The sequence below is a fragment of the Anser brachyrhynchus genome (assembly GCF_964034855.1).
Source record: "Anser brachyrhynchus genome assembly, chromosome: 26".
Lineage (NCBI taxonomy): Eukaryota > Metazoa > Chordata > Aves > Anseriformes > Anatidae > Anser > Anser brachyrhynchus.
The window spans coordinates 2,675,500-2,687,584 of record NC_137719.1 but is presented as its reverse complement, the minus strand read 5'-3'; the positions used below and the strand labels follow the sequence as shown (position 1 = coordinate 2,687,584).

Here is a 12,085-nt window from a genome sequence, read left to right as displayed (position 1 = left end):
CCCTCCCCTCGCGCATGCGCAGTGCCGGAGCTGGGCTCCACGTTGGAGGTGGGCTCCATGGAGGGCAGGGGCCTTCCTCCTCCTCCTCCTCCTCCTCCTCCTCCTCCTCCTCCTCCTCCTCCTCCTCCTCCTCCTCCAATAAAATGGCCGTTCCCCACCCCCACAGGGACCCCCCTGTCACCCTTCCCAGCCAGCCCCGCTTTGGCGTAGGCGCCCACTTGCCAGCCCCATCTTTTGGGGGCAAAACAGGCGGCAAATGGCTTCGCCTCCGCGTGTGAGCTGCCCCTGGTGGTGGTGGAGGGGTGCAGCTGGGTGTCGGGTCCCTCAGTTGTCACCGGTTGGTTTATTTAAAGTAAAAGGAAAACAAACAAACAAACAAATAATCTCAGCCCGTGTGGATTTGAGGAGGGTTCCCACCTTCACCAGGATGTTTTGGGGTTTTTCAGCCCCGTCCCCTCCCAGGGGCCTTCCCCACCGCCCCCTCCCCAAAGTCACTTTTTTTTTTTTTTTTTTTTTGTTAGGAATCCTCGAGGTGTCCGTTTCTGTGCTGTGACAAGGTCTTCTGCACCGCTGGCCGTCCCCTGGGGCAGGGAGACCCTGGTTTGGGGAGTTCTGCCCCAAAAGTGGCTGGCAGGGGCGGCTCTGGCTGCTCAGGGGGACAAGCTGGCAACGTTCTCCTTGTTTTTAACGTTTCCTGCTTATTTTTAATGTTTCTTGCACCTTCAGCGTTATTAGCCTCGCGCTGTGTCTTGAAGGGGCCAAAACCGTTCCTCCCCTGCGCCCCACAGCAGCGGCTCTAGATGGTGTCCTCGAAGATCTGCATGGAGCTCATGATGTCCTCGTCCTGCGAGGGGCGAGAGGGACAGGTCGCAGCCCCCAGGCCCCCTGGTGGGACCAGCGCTTTTGTGTCCCACCCCCAGGAAACCCCATGAGGTGCAGCCTCCTCTCCCCCCAAACCCATGGGGACGTCCCTTTGGAGGGGGCGAGGACACGGGGTGAGGAGGAGGAGGTGGCACCGAAGCCCCCCCAGGTGCCCCACCTGCTGGCACGTCTCCAGGAACTCCTCGAAGGTCACCACGCCGTCCCCGTTCCTGTCCATCTTCTGCAAGGGAAGAGCTCAGCGGGGACGTCCCCGTCCCCGTTAGCGGCGTGCCGGGGGGGAGGCCGGGCTCACCTGGAAGAAGAGCTCCACGTGCTCGGCGGGCGCGCTGTCCCTCGGGGCGGGCAGGGTGCAGCGCCCCATCATGTCGTAGATGGACTTCATGATCTCCAGCATCTCCTGGGGAGGGCACAGAGCGGGGCCGGGGTGACAAAAAGCTCCCCAAACCCCCCAGTGCTCCTTCCCGAGGACACCTCCATCCCCCAGCCCCGTCTCCCTCAGCTTTGTCCCCCTCTGGACGTCCCCGTGGGTGCCACCACCCCTGCCACCCCCCTCCTCGTCCCCCGGGGCACCTCCTTGGTGATGAAGCCGTCCTTATTAATGTCGTAGAGGTTGAAAGCCCAGTTCAGCTTCTCCTGCACCGTCCCCCGCAGCAAAACGGAGAGGCCGCCGACGAAGTCCTGCCCGAGGGACAGTGGCCATGAGCGGTCCCCGCACCAGGACATGGCCCACCCGCAGGCGACCCCGTTCCGGACCCCACAAAAGGCACCGCAGCGTGGCCATCGACCGCGGGGACTTTTCCTATCGATCCCGTTGCTATTCTCGCTCCTATCTATTTTTAATCGCCTGGGATGCGCCAGCCGCTGCCGCAGGCTCCCCGCAGCCCCCCGGCACCCGCCGGCGACGGGGCTGCGGATTTTCGGGGGCACCGTTTCGACCGGCTGATCCCGACCGCGCAAAACCTCGCCGAGCCCCTGCCCGAGCATCCCTCCTCGCGCGTCCCTCCCCGTGATTCGTATCTGATGAATCACGCTGCTGGGCACGCTCGCATCGAGCCGAGCAGCCTCATCGCCGCCGAGGGTGGCGGCACCGGCGTCCCCCTGCGGCACCGGCGTCCCTCCGTGGCACCGGTGTCCCCCCCTGTGGTGCCGCCCCGCTGCTCACCTCGAAGCAGAGCGCCCCGCTGCCGTCGGCGTTGAAGGCGTTGAACAAGAAGTGAGCGTAGGCGCTGGCGTCTGGGGAGGGGAGGCAGGTGAGGGGGGGGTGAGGGAGCACCCCATATTTTTTTTTTAGGGGGGGTGACGCCGCCCAGGGGCGCCCCAACTCACCGCCCTGCGGGAAGAACTGCGCGTAGATGAGCGTGAAGGTCTCCTCGTCCACCCGGCCGCTGGGGCACTCCTGGGGGGGGCCAGAAGGGGCGCCAGGTGAGCCCCACGGGGCCGCGGCCGCTCCCCGAGACCCTTCCCCAGGCACTCACGCTCTTGAAGCCGCGGTAGAGGGACTGCAGCTCCTTCTTGGTGAACTTGGTCTGCGCCTGCAGCTGCTCCAGCCCCTCGGGTTGGTGCCGCACGGCCGAGAGCTCCAGGTCGCCGTCGCTGCTGTCTGCGGGGACGCGCGGGGCTGAGCGGGGCCCCCCCCCGGTGTCCCCCTCTCCGACAGCTTTGGGGCTTTTTCGGGGGGTTTTGGGGCAGGCACCAGCTGGGTGGCTATGGGGGTGAGCGCCGGGCGCCCCGTGGTCCCCAGGGAGGGGACGCGATGGTGAGAAAATCGCGGCATCCCGCACCTTACCCGCCTGGACCTGGCCGTGCTCGGGAACAAACCAGGAATCCCCCAAACCTGGCAAAACCTGGCAGCTCTCCCCGTCACGATGGGGAACTCACCCGGGGCGGCTCCATCCGCTGCGAGCTCCGGGTTTCACCGCCCGGGCGAGGAAACGGCTCCGTCAGCGCTTGGAGGGCTTCCCAGGAGCTGCTGGACTGTGCCCGCTCCGGCAGCATGATCCCGGAGCATCCCAAAGCGTCCCGGAACATCTCAGGTCATCCCCACACGTCCCAGAGCATCCCGGAGCATCCCAAACCATCCCGGAGCATCCCGTGCCCAGGCTCCCACCCGCACCACGGCCGCCTCTCGCGTCCTGCTCCCCCCGCCCCGGCTCTCTGCACCCTCCGTGCTGCCGGAAGGTAATTAATAAATGATGCCTCGTTAATGTTTCCAGCCCGGGAAGCCCCCATGGAGCCGTTCGATGCTGAGCGGGGACAGCAGGAACTTCAGGATGGGGAAGGTGGGATGGGGTTGGGGAGAGCCCCGGTTGTGCCGCGTGTCCCCAGACTGCGGGGGGACACCCTGGGGACCCCCATGGGCTGCCGTGGGGGTTACTGGGCTGCCGGGCTGGGGTTGGGGTGCAGAGGGGCGGTGTGGAGCCCCCCGTCCTCCTGGCTGGGGTGGGATCGGACCTGGGAGTCCTCAGAGAGCCGTTTGGGGGGGGTTGAGGGGTCAGTGCAGGATTGGGGATCCTCAGCATCCCATCTCAGGGGGATTTTAGGGGTTTCTGCAAGCTTGGTGGTCCCCATTCTGCTACCTCAGGGGGTTTCAGGGCTCGAGGTGTGCTTGGGGGGGTCCCCAGCAACCCATCTTGGGCAGGTTTGGGGATTGGAGGGGGCTTCCCCAGCACCCTGCCCCATGGGCTATAGGGGTGAGTACGGGCTCGGAGCTCCCCAGCAGCCCACTCGGGAGGGTTTTGGGGGACAGCGTGTGCTCAGAGCCCCCCAGCAGCCCATTTTGGGGTGCTCAAGGGGGAGACCAGGGCCACAGCGTGCTCAACGGGGCCGTGACGCGGCGGTGAAGGGTACCCCAAAACCTCCAGGGTCCACCACAGAGGTTCCCGGAGAGGCACCCACACCACCAGCAGCCCCTCCACGAGGAGCGTCCCCTGGGGTCACGTCCCCGCCGTGGGCACCCAAAAACCGAACCGCATCCAAACCCGGCCCGGGGAGGGTGCCGGGGGTTACCTTCCGCAGAGATGGGCTCCAGGATGCCGAACTGCTTGAGGACGGCGATGAAGAGGAGGATGACCACGGCCACGGCGCACAGCTCCATGCCCTGCATGGCCATGGCGGGCCGGGGGCACCCCGGGGTGGCGGCGGCAGCAGCGGTGCCTTCGGGTGCTGCGGCGGGGCTGTCCCCTGCCCTCCGCCCCCCCGGCCCTGCCCTCCTCTCTTGGCACGCGCCCACGGCTTCGGACACGGTGCTCGCCCTTTTTTCCAATAGTCTCTCGTTTTTTCCAATACTGTCTCCTTTTTTCCTATAGTTTCTCTTTTTTTTTCCAATAATTTCTCTTTTTTTTTCCAATAGTTTCCCCTTTTTCCCAATACTTTCTCCTTTTTTTCCAACAGCTTCTCCTTTTTTTCCAATACTTTCTCATTTTTTCCAGTAGTTTCTCATTTTTTTCCAGTAATTCCTATTTTTTTCCAGTAATTTCTTATTATTTTCCAATATTTTATCATTCTCCCTAGAGTTTCTCATTTTTTCCAATACTTTCTCCTTTTTTAACCAATACTTTCACCTTTTTCCCCCACGTTCTTTTTCCCATAATTTCTTTTTTCCAACATTTTCTTTTTTCAAGTTTCTCATTATTTTCCATATTTTCTCCCTTTTTCCAATATTTTCTCTTTTTTTTTCCAGCAATTCCTCTTTTTTTTCCCCCAGTAATTCCTCCTTTTGTCCATGTTTCCTCCTTTATCCTGATATTTTCTCATTTTTTTCCCCAATATTTTCTCTCTTTTTGTTCCTTTCCCGATATTTTCTCTTTTTTTTTTCTTTTTTTTTTGTATTTTCTCCTTTTCCCCACACTTTCTCCTTTCTTCCTTCGACCCGAACAAAGCTGGGGGGCCAAACGGCTGCTACCTGCCTTCCCCCACGCATCACCCATGGGTGTCCCCTTTGCCCTGGCATCCCCGCACCATTAAAAACACGCCAAAAAAAGGTTCTTTCACCCCCCAACGGGCCGAGGCGGGCAGTAATTACCCCCCAGCAGGGTAATTAACAGCCCCCCCCACGGCCCCCATGGCTGCCAGCAGGCATCGATCCCCGCCTGCAGTATTACCGGGGGCGAGCCATTACCGCCGCTCCCGCGGGTGCGATGAGCGCAGCCCGTGCTCAGCAGAGCGCGGCCGCCCCCGCCGCGGGGGCCAGGGCTTCGTGCCCCCACGGGACCCCCGAGGAGAAAGGGGGGGAGCCAACTCGGCAAGCGCCAACTTGCCAACACGCAATTAGTGTGGCGGTGGCTAATGAGCCCTGACGGGGGATCGATGGGGATGAGTAAGCAGCGCGGGGAGCGGCTGCTGGCACCCGGCCTGGGCTGTGCTGGGGGGGGGAAACTGAGGCATGGGGGGAAACTGAGTTATGGGGGGTAACTGAGTTATGGGGGGAACTGAGTTATGGGGGGAACTGAGTTATGGGGGGTAACTGAGTTATGGGGGTAACTGAGTTATGGGGGGAAACTGAGTTATGGGGGGAAACTGAGTTATGGGGAACCTGAGTTATGGGGGGTAACTGAGTTATGGGGGGAAACTGAGTTATGGGGGGAACTGAGTTATGGGGGGAACTGAGTTATGGGGGGAACTGAGTTATGGGGGGAACTGAGTTATGGGGGGTAACTGAGTTATGGGGGGTAACTGAGTTATGGGGGGTAACTGAGTTATGGGGGGTAACTGAGTTATGGGGGGAACTGAGTTATGGGGGGTAACTGAGTTATGGGGGGAAACTGAGTTATGGGGGGTAACTGAGTTATGGGGGGAACTGAGTTATGGGGGGAACTGAGTTATGGGGGGAACTGAGTTATGGGGGGTAACTGAGTTATGGGGGGTAACTGAGTTATGGGGGGAACTGAGTTATGGGGAACCTGAGTTATGGGGGGAACTGAGTTATGGGGGGAACTGAGTTATGGGGGGAAACTGAGTTATGGGGGGAACTGAGGCACAATGTGTTTGTGGGGACTGCGGGTCTGTCTGTCTGTCTGTCACCAGGACTGTGCCACCACGTCACTAGGGTTATGGGGACGTGTCCCCATCGGCGCAGGACGGCCGTGATGTCCCCATGACCCAGGGGACACCTCCCCACCGCCACGGGGCCCAGCCCCAAGCAGGCCCACGGCCGCCCTCTGCCCTCGCCCCCTCAGGGCCCGTTGCCAAGGCCAGGCCTCGTTGCTAGGGGCGTGGCCTCACCAACGAAGGGCGTGGCTAGTTGCTAGGGGCGTGTCCCGTTGCTAGGGGGCGTGACCACAACCTCAAGGGCGTGTCCAGGCGGGGCGAGCGGGGCTCGTTGCCCCGGGCAACTCGCGCCCAGCGGCCACTTCCGCCGCGCCGCTACTTCCGCTTCCGCCGCCGCCGCCGGAAGTGCCGGGTGCCGCTGCCGTCGCCATGGCCTCAAGGTTACTGCGGGTGAGCGCGGCCCTGCGCCTCCTGCCCGCCGCCACCGCCCGTGCCGCGCCTGTCCGGCACCTCGCCGCGCCCGGTGAGCGGGGACCGGGACGGGAACGGGAACCGGGACGGGAACCGAGAGGGAACGGGAACCGGGCGAGGGGGGGGAGGCCGCGGGCTCCCGGTCTGACGGCGCCGCCCCTCCCGCAGGAGACCTCGCCAGCGACCAGGAGCAGGCGACGGGGCTGGAGCGGAAAGTGCTGGAGGCCATGAACAAGGGCCTGGTGAGCGGGGGGCGGGGCGGGGCCGGGCCGGGGGGGGGCCGGGAACGGAGCGGGGGGGCTGGGAACGGAGCGGGGGGGCCGGGACCGGGGGGGGGGGGAGGTCGGGGGGGGGGTGATGAGAGCAGGTGGGCACCGTGATGTGGGGCGGGGGAGGGGGGCGGAGTGCTCGGGGGGCGGAGTGCTCGGGGGGGGGCTCAGGGGCCGGGGGCTCACCCTTTGTCCTGGGCGCTCACCCTTTGCCCCTCCCCTTCCATTTTTGTCCCCCCCCCCCCAGGACCCCTACAGCATGTTCCGGCCCAAGCGCTACGCGGGGACCAAGGAGGACCCCAACCTCGTGCCCTCCATCGGCGACAAGCGCATCGTGGGCTGCGTCTGTAAGTCCCCCCCCAACCACCCCCATCCCTTTGTGTCCCCCCCCCTCATCCCCTTGTCCCTGTCTGTCTATCCCTGTCCGTCCGTCCCAGCTGCTCTCTTCCCCCCCCTCCCCAGGTGAAGAGGACAACAGCTGCGTCATCTGGTTCTGGCTGCACAAGGGGGAGGCGCAGCGCTGCCCCTCCTGTGGCGCCCACTACAAGCTGATCCCCCACGAGCTGCCCCACTGAGGGACCGGCCTGGGGGGGGGGCCGCACCGGACCCGCCTCAGCACCCTGAGGACCCACCCCCTCCCAGCACCCATCTGGAGTTTTCGGAGCCACGCCGTGCCCCTGCGGCGCTTGTTGTGTTGTTTGTGTTCCCCCCTCGTATAAAAACGAGTTGCGTGTGGAGACCTGGCCCTGCTCATTCTGTACCGGGGTGCAGCACCCGTGGGTGCGGTGCGGGAGGGGGCTGCAGGGTGTTGGGGTGGGGGCAGCGAGGGGGTGTCGCTCGCCTTTGGGTGCTCCCCCTGTGTTGGGGGTGGTGATGAACGCCCCAGCTGCAAGGGGGAGGACGGGGAGGGCACCCTTGGGTGCTTGCGACCTGGAAGGTGACATTTGAGGTCGTGGGGTGGTGACACCACCCTGTCAGTATCCCCAAATCCTTTTTGGGGGAGGGGGGGAAAGTGGGGGGGGGGGATCTCCTCAGCATCCCCCTGGTGGATCCCTGTGGAGGCTGTGGCTGCGCTGCTGTGTCACCGACCCCCGGACCACGTCCTCCGCTGTCCCCTCTGTGGCGAGGCCGCCTCCTGCAGGCATTATTTCATCAGGGTGGCCCCCAAAGGGGACGCCCCCTGCTGGCCGCGCTCCCGGCCTTGGCAGAGGCGCTTCCCGGGGGGGTTTCCTCCAGCACCTTTCCGGGGAGGACGGAGGTGAGGCCGCCCTGGCCTCCGCGGAGGTCGCCGCGCTGTCCCCAGGCCCGTGCCGCTCCTCCTGACCTTCAGCAGGGGCCCAGGACAGGGCGGAGCTGCGGGGCAGCACCGGGGCGGCCTCATCCCCGCGGGACTCCCAGGGGCCTCTACCCAGCGCCTGCTGCCGGGGGTCACCACGGCCCCGCTGCTCCCGGCGCTGTGCAGCCCCTCCCTGCCACCACCTGCCCCCCCCCCAGCCTCCGGGGCTGCAGAGGCCGGGTTCGGGCACCCAAGGGTGCGGGCGGTGGAGGCCCAGGGGCTCCCAGGCTGACCCCTTCCCCCCCCGCGCTGTGCTCCCTGCCCGTGACGTCACGCGCGCCGCCGATGACGTCAGGCCGCCCCGCTTTGACGCAGCGCGGGGCCTCCGCGGCGCCTCCTCCAATGGGAGCTGCGGGCGGGCGTGATTGACAGCGCGGAGGGGGCGGGTCGGGGGGCGGTGACGTCGCGCCGGGGCTTCAGGGGAGTGGGCGGGGCGTGGGCGGGGCCACGCGCGGGGGGCGGGGCCTCCCGGCGGCAGAGGGCGCGCGGGGACGCGGCGGGCGGAGCCGCTCCCCCCCCCCCGCCCCCCCCCCCCGGTAGCACGTGAGGCGCGGCGGAGTGCGGCGGTGACGTCACCCCTGTCGCAGAGGGGCGGGGCCGCGCGCCGGAAGCGGGGCGGGCGGCGCGCGCGGAAGGGCCGGCGCGGGGCGGGCGGGCAAGATGGCGGACGGCGACAGCGGCAGCGAGCGCGGCGGCAGCGGCAGCGGCAGCGGCGGGGGGGGAGGCGGCGGAGGCTTCGCGGCGCCCCGGGGAGGAGGCGGAGGAGGGAGCGGGGCCGGCGGCGGGGGCGGCGGCGGGGCCGGCCCCGAGCAGGAGACGCAGGAGCTGGCGTCGAAGCGGCTGGACATCCAGAACAAGCGCTTCTACCTGGACGTGAAGCAGAACGCCAAGGGGCGCTTCCTCAAGATCGCCGAGGTGGGCGCCGGGGGCTCCAAGAGCCGCCTCACGCTCTCCATGGCCGTGGCCGCCGAGTTCCGCGACTACCTGGGCGACTTCATCGAGCACTACGCCCAGCTGGGGCCCTCCAGCCCCGAGCAGCTGGCGCAGGCCGCCGGCCCCGGCGGCGACGAGGGGAGCGGGCCCGGGCCGCGGCGGGCCCTCAAGAGCGAGTTCCTGGTGCGGGAGAACCGCAAGTACTACCTGGACCTGAAGGAGAACCAGCGCGGGCGCTTCCTCCGCATCCGCCAGACCGTCAACCGCGGCCCCGGCGGGCCCGGGGGCTTTCCCGGCGGCCCCCCCGGGCTGCAGAGCGGGCAGACCATCGCGCTGCCCGCCCAGGGCCTGATCGAGTTCCGCGACGCCCTGGCCAAGCTGATCGACGACTACGGGGGCGAGGAGGACGAGCTGGGCGGCCCCGGGGGCGGCGGGCCGGGCGGCGGGGGGCTCTACGGGGAGCTGCCCGAGGGCACCTCCATCACCGTGGACTCCAAGCGCTTCTTCTTCGACGTGGGCTGCAACAAGTACGGCGTCTTCCTGCGGGTGAGCGAGGTGAAGCCGTCCTACCGCAACGCCATCACCGTCCCCTACAAGGCCTGGGCCAAGTTCGGCGGCGCCTTCTGCCGCTACGCCGAGGAGATGCGCGACATCCAGGAGCGCCAGCGGGACAAGCTCTACGACCGCCGCGCCGGGCCCCCCGGTCCCGGCAGCGGCAGCGGCGCTGGCGACGACTCCGACGGCGACGACGTGGACGACGACTGAGCCCCCGCCGCCAGCGCCCGCCGGCCTCCCCCCTCCACTTCCCTCCCTGCCCTCCCCGGACCCCCCTTCCCCTCCTCGCCGCGATGGGGAGAAGGGGGCCCCGAGCCCGCCCCCGCCTCCAAGTCCCCCTCCCTGGCCCCCGGCTCCGCCGCCGGAGAGAGGAGAGAGAAACCGGCCCGACCGCAGCCACCGACCGCGTCCCTCCCTCCTCCGCGCACGCCCCGACCCGCGCCGCCGCCGCCGGGACGAGCCACCGGCGTCCCCCCGGGGATGAGCGCCCGGACCCCCCCCCCCCCCACCTTTCATCGCCCCCCTCCGCCTGCTTCAACCCGAGGACTCCGCTCTTTTTGGGGCCGGGGGCGCCCGGATCCTCTCTCCTCTCCCGTCCCGCCCCGACCCCCTCTGTCCGTGTCGGCGTCGTGCCCCCCGCCACCACCGAAACCAGCATCCCGGCGCCCCCCGGGGAGCCGCCGCACGCCGGAGCCGTCACCGCCGCCCGGGCGGGGGGGGAGCGAAGGAGCCGGCGAGCTTTCGGCAGCGAGATGCGATGTGGGGGGGCCGTCTCTGGACCAACGTCCATTGTCTCTTTTTTTTTTCTTCTTTTTTTCTTTTTTTTTTTTTTTTTCCTCCTCCCCCCCCCCTTTGCAGAATCGTTTTGTTTTTTGGGATGCGAACTGCTAAACTCCAGGCGCCTGAACTGGAACCCGTAACTGAGCTAGTGAAAAGCTGGCAGGTTTCTGAAGATAAAGGAACACTTCTCTTGTTTTGATTTTTTTGATGATGATTTTTTTTTTTTTCCTCCTCCCTTCTTTTTAACATGGGGGTTGCAAAGAGAGGTAGGCTAGAGAAAAAGCAGGCACAAAGCACAAGGCAAGCTCGACGGATCGGCTGCTGCTCGCTGGAGATCTTCCCCTCCTCTCCAAATAAGGTGGGCTCGAGCGAGCGCCGGGTTGGCAGCGGGAAGGCCAGGCAGGATTCCCCGGGCGGCCGCGAGCGGGGCCGCCGCCGTCGGATGGTTTTTTCAAGCCCCGGCTCGGCCGGGAGAGAGCGCGGAGGAGCGGCGGCCGCGCGCGCACGCGTGTGGGACTTGGAGGCCTCGGCGGGCACGCGCCCGCGCGACGCCGGCGACCTCAGGTGCAGAAAACCCAACCCGCGCGTCTCGGCCCGCGGCTTTTTAACACGAACTCGATGCGTTTCCTCAGTACCTCACGCCGTGGGAACGGCGGGGCCGGCGCCGGCCGGCTCGTTAGCGCGACGCAACCTGTGGGAGCTCCGACGAGCGCTGGGACCGCGCACCCCGGCGGCCGGGGCGTTGGAATTTTTTCCTTTTTTTCCTCTTTTTTTACCACCTCGCCGTTTCACCAGAGACTGGCTCCTGCCAACGACTCGTCCAGCTGCTCCGGAATAAAAGTGGGGTCCTTTCAGCGATCACCTCTGTTATTAAATGGATTTTCACTCTCAAATGGTCTTTTTTTTTAGCTAATCGGGTCAGTCCTGCCCCTCCAGAAAGGTATTTTTTTAGCCACGTTATCCTAGTAACTTTGAACTGAATGGGGAGCCCACTGTTCATTCCAAAGTTTCAGGTATTACTGTGTGACACCTTCTAGAGTCTCTAGGACTTTTTAATTTTTTTTCCTCTCATGGTTTTTATTTTTTGGAAACTGTGCATGCCTGCCCTCTGAGCTGCCTTGTTAATTTATTGTTGCGAACCCTTCTGCTGGCGTCCCCCCTCTCCGCGCTCTCTGTTCGCTCCGTATTTATTGGAAGGCGAGGAACGGCCCACGGCGACTCCCCGCGCGGCCCGACGGGGGGATCGGCTCCGTCCCCCGCCCCGAGCCACGGGGACGGCCCCGCGCGGCCGCCCGCCAGCCGCCGCCGCCGCCTCTCGCCGCCCTCCTCGCTGCCCTCCCGTTGTCCGTAGGTCTTTTTAAGGGATTTTTAACGAGAACTTTTTTCTTTTCCTTCCGTTTTTCCTGTTTTTAATTCTTCTCCGTCGCAAAGAACTCGGTTTCCTAAATCATAACGGGAGCAATAGTATTTCTCGATGTCCGAATCACATCCGTACACTCGTACTGTATTTTGTACTGTAAGGCAGCTGTTTCCAGTAATGTCCTGCTGTATTTACCGATGTGTTTTGTTCACACGCGTTCAGTTCTTTGCCGCGGAGAACGCAGCGCCGCGGGCCGGCGGCGAGGAGGAGGAGGAGGACGGAGGCGGCCACGGCCCCGCTCGCCGCCCAGGACGCCGGCTCCGCGCGCAGACCAGCATCTCGTTCCCTCGCTTCGGTGGTGATGGACTTTCTGTTGCTCAGCTGCTGTGAGCCAGTTTGGTTCTTGCAACGATGCAGGCGGTACCTCTCCTTTTGAAGAGGATTATATATATATATATATAAATATATATATTCTTTCTTTTTCTTTTTCTTTTTTTTTTTTTTTGGCTGAAA

At 64.8% G+C, this 12,085-nt stretch overlaps 3 protein-coding genes across 6 annotated transcripts; 2 read left to right on the top strand and 1 right to left on the bottom strand.

The window, feature by feature from the left end:
* Positions 1–709: 709 nt before the first annotated feature.
* Positions 710–5,255, bottom strand: KCNIP3 (potassium voltage-gated channel interacting protein 3). 4 transcript variants are annotated; one of them, XM_080568434.1, is made up of 8 exons: positions 3,889–5,255; positions 2,358–2,482; positions 2,209–2,278; positions 2,045–2,115; positions 1,453–1,560; positions 1,175–1,279; positions 1,040–1,102; positions 710–844 (listed from the first exon to the last, which is right to left on the bottom strand). In XM_080568434.1, the coding sequence occupies exons 1-8, from the start codon at positions 3,989–3,991 to the stop codon at positions 797–799; spliced, it is 693 nt and encodes a 230-aa protein (XP_080424560.1). In that variant the 5' UTR covers positions 3,992–5,255; the 3' UTR covers positions 710–796. The 4 variants fall into 4 exon arrangements, with proteins under 4 accessions (XP_080424560.1, XP_080424559.1, XP_080424558.1 ...); XM_080568433.1 differs by having other exon boundaries at positions 2,045–2,278; XM_080568432.1 differs by having other exon boundaries at positions 786–1,102.
* A 975-nt stretch (positions 5,256–6,230) lies between these two features.
* COX5B (cytochrome c oxidase subunit 5B) lies at positions 6,231–7,345 on the top strand. The gene is made up of 4 exons (XM_080568416.1): positions 6,231–6,391; positions 6,508–6,581; positions 6,856–6,955; positions 7,071–7,345. The coding sequence occupies exons 1-4, from the start codon at positions 6,298–6,300 to the stop codon at positions 7,181–7,183; spliced, it is 381 nt and encodes a 126-aa protein (XP_080424542.1). The 5' UTR covers positions 6,231–6,297; the 3' UTR covers positions 7,184–7,345.
* A 1,229-nt stretch (positions 7,346–8,574) lies between these two features.
* Positions 8,575–11,105, top strand: PURB (purine rich element binding protein B). Its single transcript, XM_080568414.1, has one exon. The coding sequence runs from the start codon at positions 8,605–8,607 to the stop codon at positions 9,640–9,642; it is 1,038 nt and encodes a 345-aa protein (XP_080424540.1). The 5' UTR covers positions 8,575–8,604; the 3' UTR covers positions 9,643–11,105.
* The last annotated feature ends 980 nt before the right edge of the window (positions 11,106–12,085 follow it).